The sequence below is a fragment of the Homalodisca vitripennis genome, chromosome 5 (genome assembly GCF_021130785.1).
Source record: "Homalodisca vitripennis isolate AUS2020 chromosome 5, UT_GWSS_2.1, whole genome shotgun sequence".
Taxonomy (NCBI): domain Eukaryota; kingdom Metazoa; phylum Arthropoda; class Insecta; order Hemiptera; family Cicadellidae; genus Homalodisca; species Homalodisca vitripennis.
This window is the reverse complement of record NC_060211.1, coordinates 31,484,718-31,512,302: the sequence shown is the minus strand read 5'-3', so window position 1 is coordinate 31,512,302 and position 27,585 is coordinate 31,484,718. Positions and strand designations below refer to the sequence as shown.

The following is a 27,585-nucleotide window of genomic DNA, read 5'->3' as shown; positions in this document are numbered from 1 at the left end:
TGATTGTACAGAGGAGAACTTATTTTCCAGATGCACCTCGTAGTTTTTATAAACAATACTAATCTCTCAAACATGACATAGTATAACAAATTTGACTGAAATTGCATTCACTAAAGTTGCAAAAATTATAAAACACTATGATAAAAAAATATTCTCTGTAAAATTATTTACAGGAACTTTATGTGTGGATCAAATATAATAGAGAAAGAAGTGGACATAAAACTCAACATGTCTCTACAAAAATTATAAAAAACACATTTAGACCCAAAAAGATACTAAAGGAAATATTTTGAAGTACACGAGTGACAGGCAACAACAAATACGAACAAGATATTAAATCAGCAGACACACTAAAATAGAATAGAAATTGGTTATAATACATTAAATGTAAACTTTCCTAGTAATGTACATTTTAAAAGGGAAAAATCTAACACTGAACTAAATTCAATAACTGTTTTGTACTCAAGTGTGTTTAATACAATTTTAAGTCAATAATCACACATAAAGAATCACAAAACTTAAAGGAAAACTAAATTTAAGTCGAGAATTTCATTACATTTTAACCAAATAAACGTAATAATTTTAGAAGATTTTTGGTTGTAACCCACGAATCTTCATTCTTTTAATTCCGCTCCTATATTGGATATAATGCCAAAAAAAGGCTAATTATTAAATGGGTACTCAATGCCATGAAGGTCAAGACATTTTTCAGCTGTAGAGCTTAGTTTTAGTTACACAATTACACCATTTTGTAATTTTGTGATAAGAAAATATAATTTTCACATGCGATATTATTCACTATAAAATACACTAAAAAACTGTTACACCTGATAACGATTTAGAAATAAATAAATTTGATCAAAATCTTTAAAAACATTAAACACTGCTTTCTTTTAGCAGTTTTACATACATAATCAAAAACTCATTCATAAATTAAACAAATTTTAATTGCCTAAATTTTGTTAAAGTGAAGTTACAACAGTTACGATGTCTAATTTGTCCAAAATGAAAGATAACTTACATTTGTCTAACACATATTTTTTGGTCAGGTATGTTAAATTTAGCAGCAATATACTAAGTTCTCTGCTCTATGTTGAGCTAGACTTATAGGGGATGTGGAATAATAATTGAGTACATAATAAACTGTTTACAGGAGCCTATTACGGTTACCTGCCCTTCCCAATTTGTAGATATAACCACGGGAGTTAATTCTGAGCATTAGCTTTAATAGGGATTCCTCTAAGAGGACTTATTCAATTATGAACTGATTAAATTCAACATCCCAATAGTACATATTAGAACAAGAAAGTTTTAGATTTTTCTAAAGGCTACATTGCACAAAATTAGAAACATACTTATTAAACATAAAATGAAATTATAGCAATCGTGTACGGAGAACACATATATGAGTGCCATGCCATGCCACTACTAGAGCCCATGCTACAGTCGGTACCCGTTTCTTGGCCCGTTCACCAGGCGAGTTGGAGCAAGTACTGGAGGCCCCGGGGCTCTTGCAGCCCCCTCCCCCTCCCCTCTTGTCCAGTTCCTGGTCCGGAGTGTTGGTACCACTGCTGCGCTTGGGCCGGCCACCACTGCTGCCACCACCACCCTTCGTCGGCTAAACAGACACACTAGACTGCCACCTCGTTTCCTTACATTTATTCCCAAAAACGCAAGAATTTGGGCAGTTCTACTTGTTTATCATGATTCTAGGTTATTTACAATGGTGACTAATTAATCTACAGTGAACACTATTCTCCTCCAGGATTTTAGAGCGAACCATAATTTATAAAGTCAAAATCTGGCCATAATTTGATTATGAAGTACTTTAAGCACCACAACATCCTTAGTATTTTTCTTTTGGGAGTATTTTATTTCTCAAATTTAGACTTATCAAATACAAGTTAGGTTGAAACGAGTTTATTTTTCTTTTAGGATTAACAAATTTGAAGGTGTTACTGATTTGATAACGAGAGAAAGACTGGGCTTAAAACAGTGTATCTTGCAAAATATTTGTTAAAACTCATTTAACTATATTTATATACTTAGATACATACAGGATGTAAAAAAGTTCCGCACTGGCTTGATAACCCCCAAACGATTACAGGTTTTATTATATAATTTATGACAAAAAATGGTAGTTACTTAAAAAAGATATCTATAGATGCAGTAGTGATGTACCAAGTTTTATTGCTTTACCTGTAATCATTCCGGAATTATCAAGCCTGTGCGGGACTTTTTACAACCTGTGTGTATGTATGTAAATATATATGTGTGTGCGCACCCGTGTGTATGTGTGAATATTTCCTAATGTGGTTGTCACATTATACCTGGAAAAAAAAAACAATATTCCTATACGCCTTATTATTAGTAATTACATTATAATCTGCACAAAAAATCAAATGAATTGAGCGAACTATAATCAAAATTTTACAAAATGTTCAAAATAGTTCATAGTCTGCCTCACTGCTGTGATCTGTTTTTCCTATCCATAATAAAACACTTAATACTACTTACACTATGAACATTATACTGTGAAATATAACATTATAAAACAAACACTACAGCAAAGTGTGAAGATAACAGTTGTTTGTCAATAAAAAATAGTGGTGTCTAAACAAGTCAGGGAGACAAGTTAACAAAAACAAAAGAAGACAAAGATGTTCTAATATATTGGTGTAGAATAAATACATATTATAAAATCGCACTTATATATTCTACAAATATTAAATACAAAACATATTGGTCAAAGTATGGAAAAATAAATAGTACTAGAAAAGTGGGCAATAGATCTCCCACTTGCCTATACAGGGTTAACAACCTAGAAAGATAATACTGGAGAAATGTATGTGTTCAAATTTTTAAGGAACCTGCTGTTGTTTGCTCAAACAAAGAGTAGTAACAAAACTTGTTACTAATAAATTAAGCAACTTTGTACTGAGGCAAGAACAGTAAAAAAAAGTTACACTGTTTGAATTGTAAAGCGGATAGTACCAAAACAAATCCGGATAAATACAGTGTGAATAAAAGTGGTTCAAATGTTGTCTGTACTATCCAAGACATCTTGACGATTATAAAAAATAAACGGTTAATTTTCTCAAGGAAAGCCACTCTTACCCCTCAGTTTCCCTTTGCATAAATCAAAGCACCGGAAATGATGTAAACGCAGTGGAGTGCAATTTGACAGAACATTAGCAGTACGAAAAAAAGCAAAACTCAATATGGTACAAAAGCAATTTGATGAATAGTGTGAACAATCTCGGTAGAACGATAAAGCACAAACAATCATAAAACAACTTCAGTCCCAATACAGAAAACTGTTATTGTTCTACAATACTCATTAAATTAAATTAAGCAATTCTAAATATATTTTATAAATCTTATTTTGTAAACAAATATTTCAAAGTTTATATTGAACAGGTAAGCTATGATTTAGTCAACAAACTCGAATGTTTTCTATGGCACGGAAGTTATTTATATAATTTGAAAGGTTTCCTATTTTATTCCCACTTTAAAAACAAAATTGCTTAATACTGTAACAAACAAACAAACACACGCACAAAATAAAACAATACATGTATTTTAACAAAACATTGAAAATTGAAAAATGGAATACAGTCCACTTTTGTTTCAGTTTATATTAATCCTAAGTAATTATTTTAATTATTTTTAACTTATCTGCACCATTTCTTCTTTTATAATTGTATGTTTCCTTTTTAAGTAAAAAGTAAGGATGCCAAAATATGAGGAGTATTGGGGGGAAAATATAGAATGTCTGTATGATATTCAATATTTATTATTAGGATTTGAAATTATTTATTTTATTCTTGAGTCAATAAATGTTAACAAAAACTGAGAGGACCAGTAATACCATGAGAGACTATCCTAGTTACCATCAATGTAATATCCTTGTACATACCAAAATACCCCACTCTCAAGGCTTATCCATTCTCTCAAAACTCTTGGACCAGAGACAGAACAACACACTTTCTGCAGCTTTTTTAATCAAACTAGCTAAATTCGTTCTACAGAAAATCAACTTCAGGAAACAAACTTTTTAGAAATTGGAGACTAGAATGGCACCATTTTGTCAACTTTTTCACAGGTTAACTGGGAGAATCCTTTTTAAGGAAATGAGAAACACAGTCTACTTGTTGGTTCCTTATCATAGACAACATTTTCATACTGTGTGAAAGATCAAGGAAAATCAAGGGAACCTAAACTAAAGAAGAAGCACTGTGTGAAGATGGGATGGGCAAATTATCAAGCTTGACGATTTCACTCTTTGAATAATATTTATAATTTTTACCTAAATATACCTTCCGATTAATAATTTGCAAAACGAACTAGTTCAGACCATGACTGATTTTCCAACCATATTAAAAAATACTCTCAAAAACAATAATTGTATAACTAGGACTTTTTCAAAAGCTGAAGAAAATCTATCTTGATGGAGTTGATTACTATCTCTGCTTCACAACATACATATTTAAGGAATATTAAGGACCAAAGATCAAAAAGTATAAAATATTTATACAAATAAAACTAAGTGTGAGCAAAATTACAGCTTCCTCTTGCAGCCAAAGGTGTGAACTTCTGGTGTGCACAATAATGGCAACAATGCCCTCACCAATCTGGCATTTGGCATGTTCCAACAAGCAAGCACCAGCCATGGTAAATTATCAAAATCTTGTGAAACAATTATTTTTAATTACTATTTAAACTATTAATTACTACTGATGACTTCAAAAGTTGCATAATGTAACCAATACACAATTTTTTCAACTGCCCGCTCAAAAGTAAAAGTTAAAATGGTAATTTGATAACAACGTTCAATCACCATTATAAAATTCTAAATTTACATAGTCAAAAACAGTACACCTGTACCTGTCTTGTATGAAAAATTTGGTCTTAACAGGATCACAAGTTTATGAGTTATGAATGTTCAAAGTTGCAGTGTGCTTGAAAAACACAAAACTCAGTAGGTTTTTGGTTCTTACCAAAGTAAAACCTTTAGTTTCATATTGTCTATAAATAATTCCCTTAGTAGGTTTGAACTCATAGATAAACAAGCTAAATTTTAATGTAACTCCCCTAATTTTAGCTCTACCAGTTAGTTTAAGGTTATGTTAAAACTCAGGCATCTATACTATTAGATCAGAGAGTAAGTCTTTGTTTATTAGACTTCCATTGTTTAGGGAACTAGGTCCAAATTTATTGGCTTCTTCAAGCCTAACCTAAACTGATATCCTCATAGATCAATACATCCTCATTGAAAGATCCTGAACCACAATTAGTGGTACCCAAACATCCCTATATTCAATGGATTAATTGCTAAGACGGTACAGAACGACTCCTTTAAATATTATTATTTTATCAATTTCTATGGGAAATAAGTTTTGAATTTATAGGTTATTAGAAATTAATATTGTAACAGCGACATTAAGATGTAGCTCCACTCCTTAATGATAATAAAATATACAACCTACGTTAGTAAAAAGGTTTGTATGTACCACAACCAATATTAATACCATGTTAGTTGCCGCAGTCTGTGATTTCTTAGGCTGAAAAATGTTCATTGTACTATTAAGTTCTCAGTTTAAATTTTTTAAACTCTGAGTGGGCTGCAGAACCCTCCCTCCACTTATATTGTTTAAAGCAATGATTAATAAATCATTGGTAAAGTGAAGAGGGTTTTTTATGTTCTTAATTGTATTTCTAAGCATATGATTATTAATATAAATTAGTTTTAATGCTCTTCAATTATTATCATAATTGTTCAAGTGGAATTAGTGCGTTTGTTTGTCAACATAGTAAGAAAATAAAAATAAAATAAAAACATTCCTTTAAAAACTATTTTAACCCTGGAACTGGTATCCGATATTATAATGTCAATCTGACACGCATCCGTTTTGACAGTTCACATAGTATGTAAGTCCACACTACCACCACTACCATTACAAACAGAAAGAATTGCTAATTGCTGATTTCAATGGTGAAATTTGTTTTTCTGTTTTAGCAACACTAAATTTACAGAATGATCGTTATGTAGCCATTTTGAAACCGGTGTCCGTCTGATTTGGTCTTTAGATTTAGTCACAAAAGGTATTCATTTCGTGAAATAGTGTTAATTACTTATAAAAGAGTTTATTATGGAGCTTTTTAAATCGATATGTTGTGTTTTGTTAGTAATTTCATGGTTTATATGTGATATGTTGTAATTAGTAAGCCTAGGGCAATATACGCTATTGTGCAGTGCAGTGAAGTATTTGAGGTCTTCAATATTAATGACATATCATGGCTATGGTTTATTATGTTGGTTTATAGCTTGTTATAACTTTGTTTTAGGCTCTCATTTTAATAATTTTCCAAAATGTGGCTAATTTTTTACATTAGAGAATCTGTTGATCTGTAGGACTGAGACAACCTAGGCCTTCATAATGACATCTAAGTTTCCCTTTATGCTTTCTGGAACCCTAAATTAAGCCAATATTTCAGCAAAAGTTTAAAATTACTATTTATTTATTGTAAAAATAATATAACCAATGAAACATTTCCATATAAAAAGTTACAAAAGAAGGAACTTTTGATTTCTTGAAACCTAATGCTCTCAACACCACTGTATGCCTATGCACCCAAGAGCATACACTTGCAATTATTATTTTTTAGTACACACAATTCCCAGGTATATTTTGGAGACATTTAGTGTAAAAATTACATTTTTTGCTAATTTTTGAAAATGATTCTACCCATAGTAACAAATTTAGGTACGTCCCACCACTCTTCAAAAATTAAAAAATTTGGAAATCAGTAATTAATTAATTGATATATAATTATCAAAATTTTGATATATTTTAGATACATTTAGTGTAAGAATGATATTGTTTGTAATTTTTTTAACAATTATATCCGTAGTAACAAATTTAGCCTTTAATGTACTATTTATGGTTTTTACAATATATTTCATTCTTCTTCAAGAGAACCTGGATACCACTACATTTTTTTCTGAAACTAGGTAAAATGAAGAACAAATTGGCATTCTTAGATTCTAATATTTGTTAAAAAATCATACTTTACAAGGTGCAGTCCAACCACTTTTCAAAAAGTACAAAATGACAAAAATTATAGTTAAAATGTTTTATCTAATTATTTATGGACGATTTTTATACCATTATTATCTCCATATTCCCCTGAAAAAATATGTATTATACATACATATGTAGGTTTTATATAAATTTATTTTCTAAAAAATGTTTATAGTATGAGTACAAAACAATCAAAAATGGCCCTGCCAACTGGGAAAAAATTACTGCCAGTTCCTGTGTTAATTACACAATTTTATATTTATAAGTCATATTAAGGTCTTATTAGTGTTTTCTGGAAGTGATTTCTGAGACCATGCCCGATACACAATATTCCACACCGAATACGACTAATGCTGGGTTAAGTCAAGTTTAGTTTAGCAGGATATTATTCAATGCATTAGCGGAGTGAACTATAAAGGTCTGAAAGAGAGAAGGCTTATGACTGAAGCTAATAGATGACGAGAGAAACTCACAGTTTCCTTGGCCTTGTTGCGGGTCCTCATTCGGCCGGGAGAACCTTCGGGCGATTCGGTCTGCACAGGTCGGAACAGGTAGGGAGCATCCGTGCGCGAGACCGGTGGCAGGCAGCCGGCCTTGGCGTAGTGTGCGCGGCAGTCGGCACACACTGGTGTGCGTTCCTTGGGCCCACAAGGCGCTAGCTCTCTCGAGCCTAGAAACACAAATTGAGCATATTCAATGGAAAAGATTCATCTAGTGGTAAAAGGAAAGATACTTTCAATTAAAATATTTTACTTATATCTACTGGCTAATTGTGGAATTTAAAAACAGAAACATTACACTAACTAATTGCGTACTCAACAATATAACTTTTAATTCACTAATCTACAGTACTTACTAGTCGAGAAACAATGCTGGCAGCGATTAATGGTTTGGTCTCTTGAATCCGAATCGTCCTCAGAATTCTCCTCCTCACTGCCTGAACTACCTTCTCCTATAACAAAATAAGCATAATTTTGGTCAATACTATTTACTATATTACAAAAACAATATTGTATTTCCACTTTTCTTCTCTTATTAAGACCTTTAAAACAAGGTGTTTGACTTAATGGGTCTTACATTTAAAAATTCTGAGCTGCAACCCCAAAATCCTATTTTGAAGAAATTGGCAAAGTTGTAACAGTGACTAAAAAGTTCACATGTATTTCCTAGAAAGGTGTCCTGAGTTCCATCCCTCCATCTTTGTCCATAAAAAACTAAACAGAGTGTATCCATACCTTTAACTCTGACTGTATTAAGATCCAGGCAGCCATATTAAATTTATAAATGTAGCCAGAAACAAAAACGATTAATTTTGGTTTCTGCCTTGCCTTATCCTATATATCCCATGTCCTTTTAACCTTAACATATATTTTTATAAATAACTAGAATGTGGCAATTTTTTTTTCATAATTTGTGATATATCACAAGATGATTGGCATCATTTCCTTTGCACTTGGTATTAATTTTGAATATAATTTCCGTTGCGTTCCAATATTTCGACTCAACTCGAACAGAAAAGAAACTATACTAATTTTCATCTTAAATCAAATAATACTTCACTAATTTTATGTAATTCACATTTTAAAACATCTGCACAAGCTAAAAACAACGTAAAATATCAGTCTATAACTTGTGTATTTTCAAAAGCTCAGCTACGCATGAGACAAAAAAAATAATAATATATTGTATTACACCTTGAATCAGATTTTCCTGGCATTGTAAATAAATATATAGTAGAAATACTTTTTGTTTAATTTTGGTGGATGATTAATATCATAAGAAAGCATAGTACGGATAATAAAAATACTTAAAACTCTTAAGTACTCATTATGGATTGTTTGTGGTTAAAGTTTTCGGACTGCTTTTCATGATAAGTGCTCAATGGACCAATCAAATGAATAAGCTCAAAACCTCAACATACTATTTGTTGAGGAGCTGTAAATTTTTGAGGCGCAAGTCCTAATATGAGTCATAGTGTGAAGTCACCATACCATTTCATGCTGGCAGGCATTCTAGAATTCCATTCAAAAATGTATCTTTACTTTTTAATGTCACTTTCAATTAAAAAATAAAATAGTTTGATTTAAAATAAATTTAATTAGAGACTACCCACTAGTAAACGTGGATAAGCCATTCAAAACTTTTTAATATAATTAAAATATTAAAAAAACTTGTTGTGTACCTTGCTCCTTTGGATTTGGCGAAGGCCTTGAACCTCCAACAGCTGAAAGTAAATTTGAAAACATTACCACTATACATAAAACCAAGAAAAAAACATTGTTAATAGTTTTTGTAAAAGTTTTTATTACATTGTGATAACAGAAAACGTATTGTACAATAAATATTTGTGTATTGTCTATGTAATTTAATAGGAAAGAAATGTAATACCAAAATAAATTAAAGCACTATACAGGTAAACATAAAACATTAGGAGTAACACAACTGAACTTATTACAATAACATTTAATTTGAACAACATAAAGATCCTAAAACACTCATGAGTGTTATTTATAATTGTTTATAGCTAAACTAAATTTGATCTAAAAGTAAAAGGAAAAAAGTGGGAATTTATTTTTCTTTAGTATTTGAATGCCAATTTTACAATGAGTTGTGATTAAAATAATTAATGTTCAAACGGCACTATAAATTGTAACCTCTTTGTGACTGTTGCAAACTAAATCAAACAAAAACGGAGTCTTCAAGTATAAATTTTGATTTCCCTTTAAAAACATGGTGGACTAATGATATTGAAAATGACTGGTATAAGTACAAATTCATTATTAATGAATAGGAGACTCAACTATAGGCCACAAATGAACACTTGGAACCTATTAATGCAAAACACAAGTAAGATGATAGCACATTGAGCATGGCATCTGTATTTAGGCTCAACAAGCCAATTTAGATTCTAGATGTAGAACAGATGACTGAAAATATGATCAAGCAATTTCAAAATGTTTTCTAGAGGTCTTGGAAATTTAGAACAATTTTCAATTTTCCGAATTTTTAATGCTTATGGACACTCTGATTAAATCTCTGCTGTTTAATTATTGAATTATAAATCACTTCTCTTCTAATTATGCACACATTATATTTTAACTGTGCTACATTTCTGTTATAATTACAATTTTTAATACTGCCAATAGCATATATTTTCAATAAGAATAATTCAGTGAATATTCTTTCTTAAAATGTTCTTTTTGCAAAAAGATTTTAGTACTGAAACATGTATGACAACTACTTAACTAAAAAAATTTGAACTAAAAATTATCTCTTGATTAATCTTTAGTTCACCGTAAACAACTAACAAACACTATGGTTTTACTCCAGTAGACCATGTTCTGAACCCTTTAATAACACATTATTGAAAACCAGAAACCTAAGACTAAATCGGGACCTTACATTAAAGTACTTAAAGTGAATAAATAGAACGAGCAACAGTCAATTTTAATTGGTATTAAACATCAATGACGTTTAAATGGAATTCATGGCAAATCGGTATATTGGAACATATAAAATCATTACCAGAGGGGTCAGCCGACGGACTGTTGTTGTGCGGAGTACCACCGCGAGTCTGGCGCGTATTACGTATGCGCCGCAGCGAGCCCTGCCGGCGACGTCGGTGTGGCCGGTTGTTGTTGGCTCCTGGTGTCTTCTTCCACAGGTAGTAGAACTCCACTAACTCAGACTGAACAGAGGGTTGTCATGTTATTTATTGATTTCATTAGTCCTGAAAAGTCAACAATATAGTCCTATGTCAGTTGCTGGAACTAATCAATAGAGAAACTAATACCATAAGAAAACAAAGTAATGGTGAATGCTTGAAATTAAAATGGCGAGACAATGGTTTGGGCAAACAAAAGGACAAAGTAAAAAGCTACTTTAAGAACAAAGGGCAGAATTACAACGAACTTAAGGAGTGGGATGTATAATCCATTATAAAATAATGAATAACACAAGAGCAAATTTTACTTACAACACCAGAGATCAATTTACTTAATTCAAGTAATAAGCTAAGATTATAAAACCATTTCATCTCAAGTAACTCAGTTTTATCATGTAAATTGGTATTAATGAGCTTCAACAAATTCATAGCAATAGATTTGTGTTAATTACTGAAGTTGGAGCTAAGAAAAAGAAACAAAATATAGAAACAGAAATAAAGAAGTGGGTTCCTTAATCTCTCTATCAGGTATTGTCTACAGTGTGTTACATCTTAATCTATGCCAAATCAAGTTGCATCCTTTTTTAGTATTACTACCATTCTCTCTCTGAGTTGAGTAAAATACTTTAGGCACAACCATCAAGCTGTCCAGGGTTATGTCCTGTTTTTCTATATTTTGCTTTTGCTGTTATCAAATACTCAGCGTGTGCATCATTCTAAAGCAGTCTACAATCCCTATTTAAATTGAAGGCTCTGGAAAAGCTTTTCCAATTCACTTCTTCCGATTTTTGAGGTGACAGACAGTTCCCTAATCTCCTAGGGTATTTTTGGGGAAGTCCCTGGCCATCACCTAGTGTGAATTAACAAAACCAAAGAGCAAAAATCCTAAGCTCATAGCATAATTTAGAACAGCCCCCATAAATAAAGCTGATAAATAATTTAAAATGATAAAAATGTTTGGAATGCATCTGTTCATTTTATTTACAAATGACTTTCCCCTTCAACTTGACAACTTGTGTTCATGCTTAATGTATGCTGAGGATACTGCCCTTTTAAGTGACAAGACCATTTAAGGATTGGAGGTTAGGACCCACTTAAGTCTGCACAAAGCTTTCCAATCTTGTATAGAAAATTACTTAGTCACAAATATGGCAAAAACAAAACAAATATTCTTAAATGAAGCTCCTGGGACTAGGGATATGGACTTTACACTGACCAATTATGCAAACAGATTTCGACTGGACTTTTAGTGCTGAAAACAATAAAAACAATTGCTGACTACAAAACAGCTAATAACATACTTCAGATTTTGTAAGGCCCATACCATATATGGTCTGATTGTATGATGAGGCACATTTAGGATAAAATATATGAAGTTTTGATTTTACAAAAACAGGTAATAAGGATCCTTGCCAACCTGCAGCGAATGGAACTGCACTTTAATGCCTTCAAAGAATTAAGGATCATGATAGTTGCTAACTTGTACATAAGAGAAGTAATTTGATATACTGACAAAAATATCCACAAAGAAATAACAAAATTCATGGATATTAAACGAGAGATGCATCCCACTTTGTGACTCCACGACACCAAATGACAGTTTGTGACAAGAAACCTGATTATATCGGCAGCAGACTCTATAACCTCTCAGACCATCTACGGATACTGACTGGCAAGACTCTGTAGCACAACTTAACAAAGTCACTTATGGTCCAACCAGTCTACACTTTGGATGAGTTTTACCATTTATGAGATTAAAATTTTTGTAAACTGTACTAATGTAATATAGTACCATTGTTTTTCTCAAAGAAAATACAAATAGATTATTCTATTCTATCTTGTATGTGATAATCAATAGACTTTAACAGGTTGAAGATAGAGAAACACAATTATAATAATAGAACTTCATCAATATTAACACAATATTACAGATTATCTATCTTTTAAAAGATATCTGAATACATAGGTATAAAAATGCACCAGGTATTGCCAAGCTCTCTTCGAAATTAAAAAAAGAACAAACACTTAAAATGTAAAAATAATTAAAAGAATTCTTAATAGAATACAATTTTACAACCTAGATGTGTAGTCTTCAAACAGAGCTAACTAGAAACAAGTTCCTTCTCAATTTTCCAAAAACCCCTGTAACCTACAACTATGGACACTTTGACAAGCTCCACATCCACAGAGATTAGACACTCCGATTGGTAAAAGTAAAGGTAAAATTATTTTAACAATAAATGTTAATAAACATCTAATGTGATATAAAATTATTCACGGTAAAATGTAGTATACAATATTTTTCTCAGATGAATGGAAAAAAATCAGAACTGACATAATATAGCAGAAACAATGCAATTAAAATTAAAATGTTATATAAAATATATAATAAAAATAAGAGTATTACATATTTCTTATCTAAACAACACTGAAAGCTAACAATGAAACTTACAGTATCCTTATGGGGTAAAAGATCCTTCCGAATACGGAAGAAGTTCTTTCCAAATTGTCGGAGACCTTTTACAAAACGTTTCTGAAATAAATAAAATTATAATTATACCCTCACATCAACCGTAATGTGCTTATTTAGATTAATCTTTTGAATAATTAGGCTAGTTTTCAGTACATATAATGAAACAGCATTTTTACACTGATTGCAGTAATTGTAAAAGTGATCAGTTTCTTCTTCTAAATATTGTATTTGTGCAGTTTCTATCTGAAAGGAAATACATTCATAATTCATAATTAAACATATTCAAAGACTTACTGTACCATGTACATCAAACTTATTAATATAAAACTACTAGAAATCAATGGAAAAGTTAATTACTTTTTAAGGAAATAATTATCTTACAAATATTTAATCCTGCACATCAATTTAAGATTTAAAAACCATTGTTTTATAAAAATTCTTTATCTCTTGGCGAGATAGCCAGTGAGAAATATAAATAGCTCTTAAATTTGAGTGTAGCTTAACAATTTTTGATGAGACAATATAAGGTGACATGATTTTTTATGTTTAACACCTTAAGTATGCCACAAGTAACCAGTTTCTAGCGGTGCATTTAATTAATATACAAAGTAATTAATAAATTTACATGTTTAATTGAATTAAAAGTTGAATTTTCAAAAAGCAAATTGTTCTTAAAGATTGAAAACACATGTATCTTGTAACAAGTAACGGGTAACCACGCTGCACAGTTGTAGTGCGTTATTATTTAAGTTTGCAAAGAGTAACTGTTTTCTCGTCGAGTTCAACTTTCCCCTGCCAGGAACATTTAACCACTAGTTCTCTACATTTGTGTGTGAAAGGAAGAATCAGTAACTTGTCTCATGGTGACAGCTCTCCTATTGAGAACTTGCCATGTTGGCAATATAAAGTTGTAAGAATTCCCCCAAAATAATCGAGGGTGCTCCACGATCGTCAGCTGCTGAGATATTCCACGTGCACAGTTTATTACAAGATTAATGGGTCACTCATACTGCACACATATATTCTCTTTACAAGAGTAATCAATTACTCGTGCACCGAAATAATATTCCGAAAACTCCAAAAACGCAGTGAACGTATTAATGATTTATAGTAAAACTGGAATTTCAGTAACCACTGTTGAAATTGTGACCACATAACATGTTTGAATATGGGATATTGTCCAGATCATTTATATATACGATTAAGAAACTGAATAAGAATTAAAGATAATACCATCTAACACATGATGTGTCTGTCACAAGTGAGCCAATTTTTTTAAATAAAGAAAATTAAATGACCTATTGAGTACTTTGTATTAAAAAATTGCTTACATTTAAAGTTTTCTAGTGACTTGTGCCTATGTCTATTACAGATAGTGAATAAAATAAAAAATGTATGCTCTAATTTTACATTTTACTCCAATTTAATACTTTCAGCACCTTGTAAATTAAAGAATGTTTTCCACAGTATAATTATAAAATCCTGTACATGCATTACGACCATGTTTAGAATAACACTCGTCTAATTTTGTTTGTCAGTCATAATGGTTACTGAAGGGTATACTGTGGAAGGAAATAGTATAAAATAATAATATACAGTGATGAAATACATCATGCCAGTAAAACAAGTTCTGTTTTATTACACTCTTGCTATCTTGTCACCCCCTATTCTCTCAAATTTAGAGTACAGAATTTTGTGCATAACCAGAAGAAAATTGATTGAGCAATCAAACATATTATATAAATTAATTGCTGTTGAATCTAAATGTTTCTCAAACGAATATAATTAGGTTTCACTTACGGTCTCCTCTTCACACCACTTCTTATCAATTCCTTTAGGAACGGGACACTTCACTAGTGCTTGCAAAGCCTTGCCCGGGTCGTACCCCGAGTCATGTAACTGCAAAACATATCAGCTCCATTTTAATTACAGTAGTTATAGCATACATGTTAAATGGATAACCAACATTGATTACCTTAAAGCCAAAAAAAATAATAATATTGTCTGTTTTACATTTATATCATATGGTGGTAAACAAGGCAGGAGTATGCCACACCATGTGTCCTGTAACAGGCTTTGCTGAGGTCATGTGAAAAATTTAAAACTTACATTTTAATTGGACACTGTAATACTGCCAAGATTTTTGTAAAATTTTTAAAGTTAGAACTGCTTACTATTTAAATATGTATGATTATATACATGTTTACATAGGTAAAAGAACAACTCAGGTGGAGTTAGTCGAATTTCATGGTCTGCTTCCTATACAAACAAAATAATTTTGTAGCATTTGGTGTGATCCAAACAAAACCATTTAAATTTTATGTAAGTATAATAAAATCTCTGATCAAATAATTGATAAACGGGATGGCGATGAGGTTAGCGTAAATATCTTTAGTAGAATGGCAACGAGATCGGCTCTTGACAGTCAAAGGGCTAAGGAGTTAATGCATATTGTTTTATATAGTTTAAAAGGATAGGGTTTGTAAAAAGTGAGAAAAATTATAAAATAAAATAAAGTACCTGCCTGATATTTTGAATTATAGCGATAGAATGTTCAAAGTAAGTTGCCGTATGACTTTATATTCTCCATTATTAAACACTGTAAAAATTCCACATTTTTAACTATTATTAACACTACAAAAACGCTTTATTCCACTTGTTGTTGAAAAGAGTAATACTATCCTTTTACTCACAACGTCAAGAGCGTTGATGGTGGTGTCGTCTCTGCTGGCGGCCACACAGCCGTCGTCTGCCGAGCCGCCGTCACACATGCCCGCGAACGCTGCCATGGATCGCGCGGCGCGCAGGTACATCAGCAGGTCCCCGTCCAGGGCCATGGCTGGTAGCCATCGTAGCTCCTCTCTCTCCTTGCTCAGTTCTGGGTCACCTGCGCCTGCACCTGCACCTCCACCGCTGCGGTAGTCTGGAAGTCTTGCCTGCACACAAACTATTAGTTAATGCTGGGTTCCTATAACTATTGTAGTTCCTCACTCTCCTTGCTCTGCTCTAGGTCATCTGAGCCTGCACCTGCACCTCCACCGCTATGGTAATGTGGAAGTCTTGCCTGCACATAAACTATTAGTTAATGCTGGGTTCCTATAGCTATCGTAGCTCCTCTATTTCCTTGCACCATATCATAGGTTCATACAAAATTATGTCACCAAACATAAAACCATATAGTTTTTATAGTGTAGTATAGCGTATAGCATCACAGAGGCAGTGTACTCCTTAGTCAATTATCAGCAGAATCAGCCTGTCTATTATCAGTGGCTGCATGAGGAGGTTTGGAGTCACTTTCATTACAACCTGCATTGTGAGCAATAAGCAATAAGTTTATGTAAGCTGTGTTGTTGGTGATAAATCACTGTCTAAAGTGATATGCAGGCTGTGATTCATAGACGCATTTGGCTTGCAGGTGTGGCATCATACCATTGCCACAGTGTACAGTTTTAAGTGTATTTAAATTAAAATAAGAGACTTATATTCTATTTATTAAAAATATAAAACTTATAACTTACTATTTCTAAATAATTACTGCCACAGTGGGTTAAAACTTATCTAAACTACATGTGCATTGACTAAAATAATCATTAATGCTATATGCCTCATTAAAGTTTCATAAGCCACACCAAATTTAGAGCTACATGGACATTGTCAAAACTCACATCATTGATTTATGTAATACATTAACTGTCACATGCTTCATACAGGTTTGTAATAAGGTACTAATTTCCATGTACAGTTCTTTTATTTCATCTATATAATCGAATTCCTTTTTTTCTAACTTATCACCTCCTGTAGTACATTGTACTAGTTCATCCTGTGCAGTACCATATATAATATTTCAGACAGGTTTCTTCCACCAGTTGTAACCTATGCTGTCTTTCACATTGTGGCATGTATTTACCTTTCATAAGTATAAATCGGTTGATTATTTTATTGTGCCTCTCTATTTTCTTGCAGCTTCTTATAATGGTTCCATTCCTCACCATGACTATTGAATTATAAAACTAATATAACAAATGATGCTTTCTGAATAAATGTGTTAAATTTAATAATATAAACATCAAAATAAAAATATGCAGGCCAATCTTAATGAATAATTTGTTTACACACAACACACCAACAATATTACAATATTAAAATTTGTTTAATATATATTTGGGTTCTATGTGAAAATTATCAAACTGCTTGTCTGCTAGTAAATGAACCCTCAGTACCTCTTAAGGGTATTTGCTGAAAAGGGTAAATTTTTACTGTAAAAAAGCTTTAAAGTATGTCTCTCTAATGTAATAGAAAAAAAATAGAAAAATATAAAACTGACATTTACAAATTTTACTACCGATAAAATAAAAATAACATTTTTTTTAATTTTTTAATCTTTTTTGAAGTGATATGCCTCTTAAAGTGATGGATTTTAAAGATGTTAACTGTTTCTTGAAGGCAATACAGTCTACTAACATTTAGGTAGAATCAAATTAATATATTTGATAATGGTTCATAACTAATTTGATCAAAGATTCAACTAGTTACAAAAAAATGGTTGTGTATTGAATTATTTTAAATTTATGGTACATGAAACTTACAGGCATAAATCGACCTTAATCTTTAGCTGCATATGTAAGAGTAAGTAGTAAACATTTTAATAAAATACTTCAAACAGTTCTTTAGAAATATCAATTTTAATTCCAAAAAATAAACAAAACGTGAACTAACATTATGAAAACATGACATATTTTCTTAGTAAATGAATCAAAAATAGTGTTAGCTTAATAGGTGGTTATCTAGATGTACTGTACTTGTATTTATACAAATAACTAAAATCAAACTAAGAAATCTGTAAATTTTTAAACAAAAAATGGTTAAATTTCGCCAGCTCTATAGGTTGGTACTTCTTTAGATTTCTTCCTTTCTTCTTCTATAATTTGTGCCTGTCTCAATTTTCTTTAGTATTCTGTAAATACAATTTTGTTTGTCTCTGCAAACTTGTCAGAAAAATCAGCTGACTCCAAAAACTTGTATTAGCCATTTTGTTGGCTTTGTTTTGAAAACTGCATAATCATAGATGAATGTATTATATAACGGTAGATGAATGTATTATAATTATAATGGTAGATGAACGTATTAAATAATGGTAGATGAATGTATTATATAGAATAAATCTGACATGAACAAAAACAATTGTAACTATTGAAAAATAAAACATAAACCAAATTTATGTTTAACCCTTTGAGTGCCACAGCGTCGCTAATTTTGACGTTTTGTATTTCGATAATATTTTATATAGTACAAGATTATTTTAGCCAAATAGCCAGACAGCTGTATTCAATAGGTTCCAAACTATCAATAAATATGAGTTTTATGTTGTTTCTCTACTATTTTATCTGTGAAACATATGTTGTATGGGTACTTATCAAGAAGCCACTATTTTTGGACGAGTTTTCCTTATCGGGGACAAAATAAATTGCATTGTTAAAAACAACTGACTTTATTTAACCTATTTTGGAATTTACAACTTATTACGACAATCAATGAAATCAAAAACTGTAAGAACAACGTTTCATTATTAGAAAATGTCAGGTCATTCGTGTGTCTATTTGGAGACAGGAAGTATGACTCCTCGAGTATTTTTCGATTCATTATGGAAGAAGGAACATATAATGATGTTTATTTTGATCTCTGATAAGGAAAACTCGTCCAAAAATAGTGGGCTGTGATAATACCGAAGTACCTGTGCGATGATTCTGTCTTCTAGTCACACGACGTAGCGGACGAGTACCATGTTGCGTAACGGCCTTTCTTGTTGTATATGTGCCGATAACCAAGCATTTGAGTAAATACAAAATAAAATAGTAACTTATACAGTATTGTACTGTATTTCTTTACAAAATTAATGTAGTGATTTGAGCTGTGTCCCAGCGAAAAACGTGAATTTTTCAGTGTAAATATTATTAGGGTTATTATTTAGTAAATGTATACTTTTATGTAAATATGTTAGCAAGTATTTGTTGCTACATTTACTAATCATATTTATTTGTGTTACATTGATGTTTTATTAGATTTATTGGGAAAACTACATCATTACTAAGTAATTTCTAAACTCTGACAAATGAAGTACAGTTTATAAAATGTCGGTGCCGGGCAGCATTTTGTTAATACATATAATGCCATGTTTTTAAAATTCTAGAATAAGATATTCTACATGGGTTTTATTTAGAATTATATGGCCTTTATCATGGTATAAAGAAAAAAAATCTTAAAAATACTGTATACACTCAAATTAGGTCGAAACTTAACTTTCTATACAAAAGTGAAAAACTTATTTTATAAATACTGAAATTTTTATATTTTTATAAATAAAATTTTATTTGTAATGATATGTATCATATTCTGCATTTAATAAAAAAAAACAACAACAAAATGATGGCAATCTGTTTGGTAGTTATTTTACAACAGCTTTTTTTCCAAAAGCTTACAAATATGCGAAAAACAGCGTGGCACTTTATGCATATGCCTTCGGAAAATACCCGTGGCACTCAAAGGGTTAACAAAACAGTGATTTCACTACTTTTGACTAATTATACGACAAATATATTTTGCGCATTCAAACTTGACCATTTAATTCTATTGCATTTTTCTTATGTATTAGGACTTGAAGAAAAAAATGTTGGAACATTTTATTTGTCGAAAGTTTGTTGTTTTGAGACGTTGTTAGTATCAAATTCCCTAAATGAGTTTTGTGATTTGAGCAATCATGATGGTATATTGTATGTAAATCTAACCACTATACTGACCTGATGTGAAGGACCAATCCTAATCTCTCCCTGAGTAGACACCATGTCGAACACACATGCAGCCCCGTGGCCGAGTCACCAGCCCTGCAACACATCAAACAACATCACTGATGTGAAGGACCAATCCTAATCTCTCCCTGAGTAGACACCATGTCGAACACACATGCAGCCCCGTGGCCGAGTCACCAGCCCTGCAACACAGCAAACAATCTGGACGTTTTACTTGTACTTATTTAACTTGATTAAAAATCAAACAACATCAGTGATTTGAATTTTTTTGTGTATTTCTTATATAGATGTGTAATACTTTAAATAAATTAATACCTTTAATAACTTCACAGCCCAGTCGACTACAATATCTAATTTTACACTGAACTGTGGTGTCCATACTACCACAAATTGTACCTTTTTGAAACACGAGAATGTTTAAATGTTTTTAAAGGATTGATTAATTATTGCAGATTAATTTTTCATGGGATTCATAAATCAAGGAAACACAGACACTGCAAATGGGAAGATTCATCGACTCTCGGATTAAAAAGTAAATATTGCTGAGTTTGAACATTAACCACGACTAGCTGATAGAGCTAATATTACGGAAATTAAATTATATTTAATTTAATTTGGCTTGTTTATTACAAGCTTTTATGTCAATAAGAACAATAAAAGGTACCAGTTTTTTGTGCTTTTCAAGCAAACTGCAACTTTGAAAATTCCTAAGTTGGAAACCTGTGATCCTATTGAGACCAAATTTTATGCTATGTAGAAACAACAAGTTTACTGTTTTTGACTAGGTAATTGTTAAAGTTTTTAATTTATGAATAAAAGTTGTAGCCAAATTTAAACTCTTACTCTTGACCAGGCGATTAAAAACAATTTAAAACTTTAATTCTTAGTAATTGTTTAACTGAATAGATTTAAGATTTTATTAATTTATTTGTAGTTGGCACCGGTTTGTTAAATAATACGTTAAATATTAACAAGTTTAAAAAATTGAATGGAATCCCCTTAATTTTAGCTCTACTTGTTAGAACTGTGTAGGTAGTTGTAGGTGGTTGGTAGACGAATGCAGACGTATCGTGACCTGTATTCTGTAGTTCAGTTTTAATGATTAGTGTATAGTTTTATATTAAGTGCATGTTTTAGAGTTAGTGAAGTTGACACACAACATGGTGATTGTGATTTCTGACTTAGGTGTGCTACAACGCTTTGGTATGATTTGTTTATTTTAACCTAGTTTGTAATTATGTATTAGATTAGTTATTTACCTGAAGAAGAGATCAGATTGCAGATCTTGAAACGTAGTGTTACTGATTTTTGGTTTCACTGAACGATGGCAAATGTCCGGAAAAATCCTGTTTCCTTCACCTCTACTTGTTAGTTTGTGGTTAATGTTCAAATTTGGATATTTTTACTTTTTGATTCGAGAGTAGTGAGATATCTGGATTTGATAAGCAGACTTGTCAAGAAAAGCCAAACCACACTAAAAAAACACAATTTGTGTAACCCTATCCTTCATGAGACCTATACATTCTTTATATAAAGTTTATTTCTGATGATAGATGATTTGCAAACATAATCTTTTGCTGTATATTACAATAGGACCACAATGTTTCAAGAACATAATCTATCCTTTAGATGTCAAATTTTATATCATAAGATTAAGCATAAAAGAAGTAAACAGTAAAAAAAACGCTAAGCCCAAAACTGACAATCAAGTTGTAAGCTGAAACTTTCCTTTCATATGCCATTTTGAGTTGTTTTTCTGGACTAACCCAATCACCGCATGTAGTATATAACAGGTGTATTCTGAAACCAACTACTGTTATGAAAAAAAAGAATAGTGAAACCATTTTTCTCTAATTTCTACACAAAAGAGAAACTATTTAACTTAAACTATTTTTCTACCAAATTTCTGCCAAAATTAAAACAAAAGTCAAAGCAGATGACCAAGTTTTCTATATGTTCATCATAGAAACTTCCCACTAACGACGATAGCCATGACCACATTATTTTTCAACTCATTGTCAGAAGTGTTCGCCTCCTAACTCGTACTTCAAAAACAAAAAACGTAAAAACAACTGGCAGTAAGGTAAGTAGCGCCAAGTTCGGGATGTATAGTGGATGATCAATTAGTACCGATGAAACTGTCAAATTACCGTTTAATTATCACCAGAAGGATCGGACCGACCACTGTCATAGATCAACACAATTCCTTTACTGAGTATTCCACTCCATTTATTTTGAATTGTGTGCTGGGGTGTTCTTACGATTTGTGGATATTTGTCAGAAAACATTGTCATTAAGAAACATCTGTTCTCGTAGATTTTTTCATCAACTTTCCTTGCCAGATCATTTTTACCAATATAAGGCAGACCATTCCGAGTCTCACTGTGGTTATTTGTTTGATCACCATTAAACGTTCTAACCAACATTCTCCCCCATCCCATCATTCCTCGTTTCTTCACCGTAAACATTTTCATAAATAAATGTTTGATAAAAAATAAACACTTAATAATGATAAATTTCCCCCAGTTTTAAATTTGAGTTAAGAAATTTATTTATAACACGAATATCATGGTTGTCCGGATCAGTAATTGTCAAATATATTACATGTGTATAGCAAACTGAAAAACATAAAATGACGTCAGATGAGAGTCCATTGACAAGGAAGACTAACAATCATGTGCGGTGGTACAATGAAACAGTACTTAATTTCTAAGTATGCCATGACATCATACATGACAAACAATGCTTCAATCTTATAAATTCTTCCTTTTTTCTTGAGTTTAGTTAATTTTTAGTAACTTGTTTGATGGTAGCCTATATTTATAATGATATTGTTTATTAAAAACATGAAATAACTTTGTTATGAGGAACTTAGTATGAATATTCGGTTCCAAGTTCCTGAATATTCTGCCAGACGAAGTGAAGAGGACCAGTGCTGCTGAAGTAAACAAAAAACTTACCAAGTGGCTTCTTGACAGGTTACACTATTGAGGAATTTGAGAACTGGGGAAGACAATAGTAACTGTAAGTGTAACGAAAATAAGCTTTAACGTAACTTTAACAATAATTAACAATGTGATTTTTCTTTTTCCCAAATAAATGTTAAATGTGACGCCAAAACTATTCTCCACAAATATATTAATAAAGATATTTGTCTACTGTCTGAATAAATATATTGAAGTTACCTTGGCAAACATGCAGTTTTAAGAAAAAAAGCTTTCTCAACTTGGAAAAAAAGGGGAAACACTACTTCAACAGATACTTCTTTTGTGCTTTCTGTCTGAAAGAGTTGAGCGGATGGGAGCATTCAGACGAACCTTGGGCTGACATGTACAACCTTCTTGAAGCCAGAATGCTTAAAATATTGGAGATTCAACTCAAGAAAATCTAAAAAAAATAAATAGAAGAAATGAAAATAAGAATAGTTAATTAAATCAACAATAAATTTTAACAATGAATCTAGTTATAGCATAATTTTTATACAGATTTGTTTGAAGTTTTATAACTTTTTGTATAGGATGTATTTTCTAAACAGTAATAATTAAAATATTTTTACTTTGAAAAATCATTACTTTAAAGTTTACCTATGAAATGAAACAATAAAATAAAAAAAATGAAACAGCATCAATTAATTTGTTAAATTTTGAATGCCTGCCAACACAGAACATCTACAAGCCCGAAATTGGACTTGTGCCAGTATAAGGGTTAAGACAGTCATGTTAATACATGCAATAATAATTAAAACACCAACAATGTTAATAATTACTGGATATAACATATCTCCTTGACAAAACACTAAGAAGGATGTATTTCAAAAGTAAAAAGTAAGACTTTTCTAGGCCACCACCTTCATCTTCATCTCCGACCAGTGAAGTTGGATAGATTGGGTCAATAATGAAAGAAACAAATATTTACAAACTTGTGAAGCCGGATAGACTGTGTCAACAATTAATACAACTAATATTTACAAACTTAACTAATTTTAGATAGCGGTGGGTTGGTATTTATGTGTCCCATTCGACATCTGAATATTCTTCTACACAGTAGAGTGGGATAGACTTCAGCTGAGACTCAACTTTATTCCGGAACACACAAAGATATAACACCTTCATTTCATTTGGCAGAGTATTATGAAGTATAGCCACTAAAACAGGAAAGCAGCCTTTGTTTTTGCTTACTCAACAGTTGTACTGGTATATCGAGTTTCAGCCTCCCACTAGTGTTATGGGAGTATACCTCATTTCTCACAGAAAAGAGGTCCAGGTTATCTCTAACATATAGCAAGCTGATAAGAATATACTGACTATACAATATCAGGATTCTCAGTTCCACAAATATCGGTTTACAATTGTCCCGTGGTCCTACTGGTGTAATAATACGCAGGATTTTTTTCTGGACAATTAAGATGCTGTCATTTCTTGGCATGTGACTCCAGAGCTGCAGGCCATGTGAGATACGGCTGTGAAAAGGTGCATTGTAGACTGCAAATATAAACTGTATAGACTCAAAGTCTACACAGCATGAATGTTACACAGTCTATCTTGTGCAGATGTTGCTCATATGACTATCCCAAGTAAGTTTCCTGTCCAACTACTTCATTCAGGACATAAGTTTCAACAGAGTTCAGGTTACAGATGATTTCCTGAGTTTTACTTTCAAGGCTAGGTTTATTCAATAGGAACCAGCCTTTTACGCTTATAAAGGAGGCCAATGTAGATATCCTTCCAGAGTTTGGTGTGTCCACTATTATATATGGTTGTATTGTCAACAAATAGCAACACATTACCTAGAAGCCCTTGGTCATTTACCATTACTAAAAAGAAAACAAATGCCCAAAACCGAGGCCTTAAAATCATATGGCATTGAATGGTTATTACACGTAGTAAATACTGAAGAAACATAGACTTTTAACAGTAAAGGAACAATAATTATAAAGTTCTATTTTTACTTCATATACAGTACTAATTTAAATCTCAATGCAACAATGAAAAATACTCATATCTTTTTATCAAATTAGTGTGTGACAGAAAGTGAAAGTTCTGACATTGACTATTTTAGTGTCTTCCTGATACAATATCACACTTAGTCTTAGTGAGCCTGATTAATCATGAAAAGTACTGTATGAGGAATTGGAACAGCTCTTATCACTCTCATCACCCGGTTTATTGATCATCTGAATACAATCTGGCCATTCATATAGTGGACTACTGAATGATTGCTGACATCACACCAGTTTGACTGGTCATACTCTGCTGGTGTTTGTAAACATTGCAGACAACATCACTTAACACATACTTAAGCTTAACTGTGAAGATTTATTTATTTATTTTTGTTTTAAATTATGCTGTAAATAACGTTAAACAATCAGTATGAATAGATCTAAATAATATTTTTAAATTAGTTTTGTACATAAAATTAATTCGAAAACTGTAAAAATAGTTCCTGAATGATGGAAAAGAACGAAGTAATTAGGGAAAAAGGGATAAGCGTGGGGAAAGTGGACGTTTATATTACTCTCCAAAAGGAAGAATTTTTTAGATCAAGGAAAGGATCTCATTAAAAATTTTGAGGAAAATGAGCTACCGTACAACATTGATGATTTTAGCCTTAAAACTAACAGAGAACCATTAACTGGAATAAACTCTATAGAAACAATAAATAGTTCCGTTTCATGCTAAAAAGCTGTATACCAAATATTTGACTTAACTACAAATTTCTGTGATAAGTCAATAAAACATACATGTGGGTTTAGCTCCTGTTGTCTGTGTGAAGAATCCTTTCCTCCATTTCACAACAGCAGTTGCTCACTGCTATTCTGGCAAGTGGGTAGGTCTAGGTCATAGTTGGTTTTGTTATTTTGTAATTTTATGCCATTAAAATTGTAATGTATTTTTCTTGTTGTTAATGTAATATAACTCTTGTTGCGTACAATTATTATATAATATCAAAGTTTCATAACATATTGAATCATTCAATAATAACAATCGAATAATGAGTGTAGGCCATTTATTAGTCTTACCATATTTATATTTTTAATACAAATATAATAACCTGTATTTGTTAATTGTTTGTTATTTATTGCTAATTATTTTAATTCTGTTGAGTTGTTCATTTTTGTATTACTTTAGGTCCATGCCACATCAATAAATGAACTTGAGTTTGTTCTAGTATTGTTGCACTTTTCTTGTTTTATTGTTGTACAAGTGTTATTCTATAGCAGATGGTAGTATTCTATCTCTCTACGCTTATTATTGTTTGTTATTGGTTGTTCATCATATTGATTATCATAGATGGGCCATTCCACTCCAAATCAATTAGCCAAAAAGTAGAATTGACACCCAAGGTTCTTGATTTCAATAAAAGTTTACATAGATAATATATACATATAAATAAGAAGAAATCCAAAATTGTAGCTTATTCTAACAAAGGGTTTCAGAGATACGGCCATTTGAAGTTTTTATGCTAATTTCAGTTTCCAAGGCCCATTTTGCCGCCAAGTGAGCGTACACGTATTCTCGTCTTTCCAAGTAGAATGGACAATTATGAGAAGCTAGAGGCTTCAAATTTTACTCATATGTTCAAAACTTAATTGCAGAAACATATATAATACTATTAAAATGGGATTTATATCTTCTATCACCATAAAAATAATTCATAAACACAAATAATTTGATTTTTCTGAAATCGGAACATTAATGTTACAAAAGTGTTGTAGCAAAAATCTCTCTCCACCTACCTTATAAAAGTATATATCACTGGAAAGAGGATAGAATCATCTTTCAAATGGTATAATAATATGAGTGGGGTTTTGAGTATTAAACATTTTTATCATATATCAAAGTCAAAAATTAAAATTTGAAGACACTAAAATGTGATTGTATACAAAATATTTATGTGATGAAGAAAAAATAAAATTCTAAGGTGTAAAAATGTATTATATTTGTTTGAAAAATATCTGAAAATATATGAAGGTGAAATAAAATATTGTGTTCTAAGTTTTTTAAGTGTGTATAATTAAAAAGAAGAAAATAAGTTTCTTTAAAAAATTTAGTAAGGTCAATGAATTAAAGTATTATTTTACACAAATAATTATTGCCTAACTAAATTGGCCTACTATACTTTTACCTAAAACATGGCTAATTATAACTTTACAAGCATTAAAATAATATTTTATACAACATTTAAAAAAGTTTAACATTCTGAATAAAAAAAAAACAACACTTTATTAACTATTAAAGGTCAAACATCAATATTATATTATATGCTTAATTACTAATATTTTATAAACACAAACCACAATGGGTGACATCTAGACTCAGTTCAAACCAGTGTTTTATGAAATTACTCTTGTGGAGACATGAAACATTCATTCAAGTCTCAACATGAAAGAAACTTACTCTTGTGGAGACATGAAACACACAAGTCTCAACATGACTCAGTAAGTCACACTGCAAGCTATTGTCAGTATGTGAGGATCTGTGGTTCAGTTAACATTGGTGCTGTGTACTACATATTTTTGTGAATTTGTCTATTTTAAATGAATTGAATTAATTTATTTAT

General features: G+C 31.4%; 1 protein-coding gene across 8 annotated transcripts in view; it reads right to left on the bottom strand.

The window, feature by feature from the left end:
* LOC124361932 (arginine-glutamic acid dipeptide repeats protein-like) overlaps positions 1 to 27,585 on the bottom strand; it is an 84,313-nt gene that overhangs the window by 43,856 nt on the left and 12,872 nt on the right. For 6 of the 8 annotated variants that reach the window (XR_006922405.1, XR_006922406.1, XM_046816006.1 and 3 more), the window contains exons 2-10: positions 20,017 to 20,207; positions 15,916 to 16,158; positions 15,023 to 15,121; positions 13,202 to 13,282; positions 10,611 to 10,773; positions 9,268 to 9,309; positions 7,942 to 8,037; positions 7,559 to 7,755; positions 1,454 to 1,618 (exon numbers count right to left, since the gene is read on the bottom strand). Coding sequence is in view for 6 of the 8 variants with exons in the window: in XM_046816006.1 (XP_046671962.1) it covers positions 1,454 to 1,618; positions 7,559 to 7,755; positions 7,942 to 8,037; positions 9,268 to 9,309; positions 10,611 to 10,773; positions 13,202 to 13,282; positions 15,023 to 15,121; positions 15,916 to 16,158; positions 20,017 to 20,061 (1,131 nt within the window). In the remaining 2 variants the exon portion in view is untranslated. Of the gene's footprint in view, positions 1 to 1,453; positions 1,619 to 7,558; positions 7,756 to 7,941; positions 8,038 to 9,267; positions 9,310 to 10,610; positions 10,774 to 13,201; positions 13,283 to 15,022; positions 15,122 to 15,915; positions 16,159 to 20,016; positions 20,208 to 23,210; positions 23,413 to 27,585 lie in introns of all 8 variants that reach the window. The other 2 variants (XM_046816002.1, XM_046816005.1) reach the window with 2 other exon arrangements.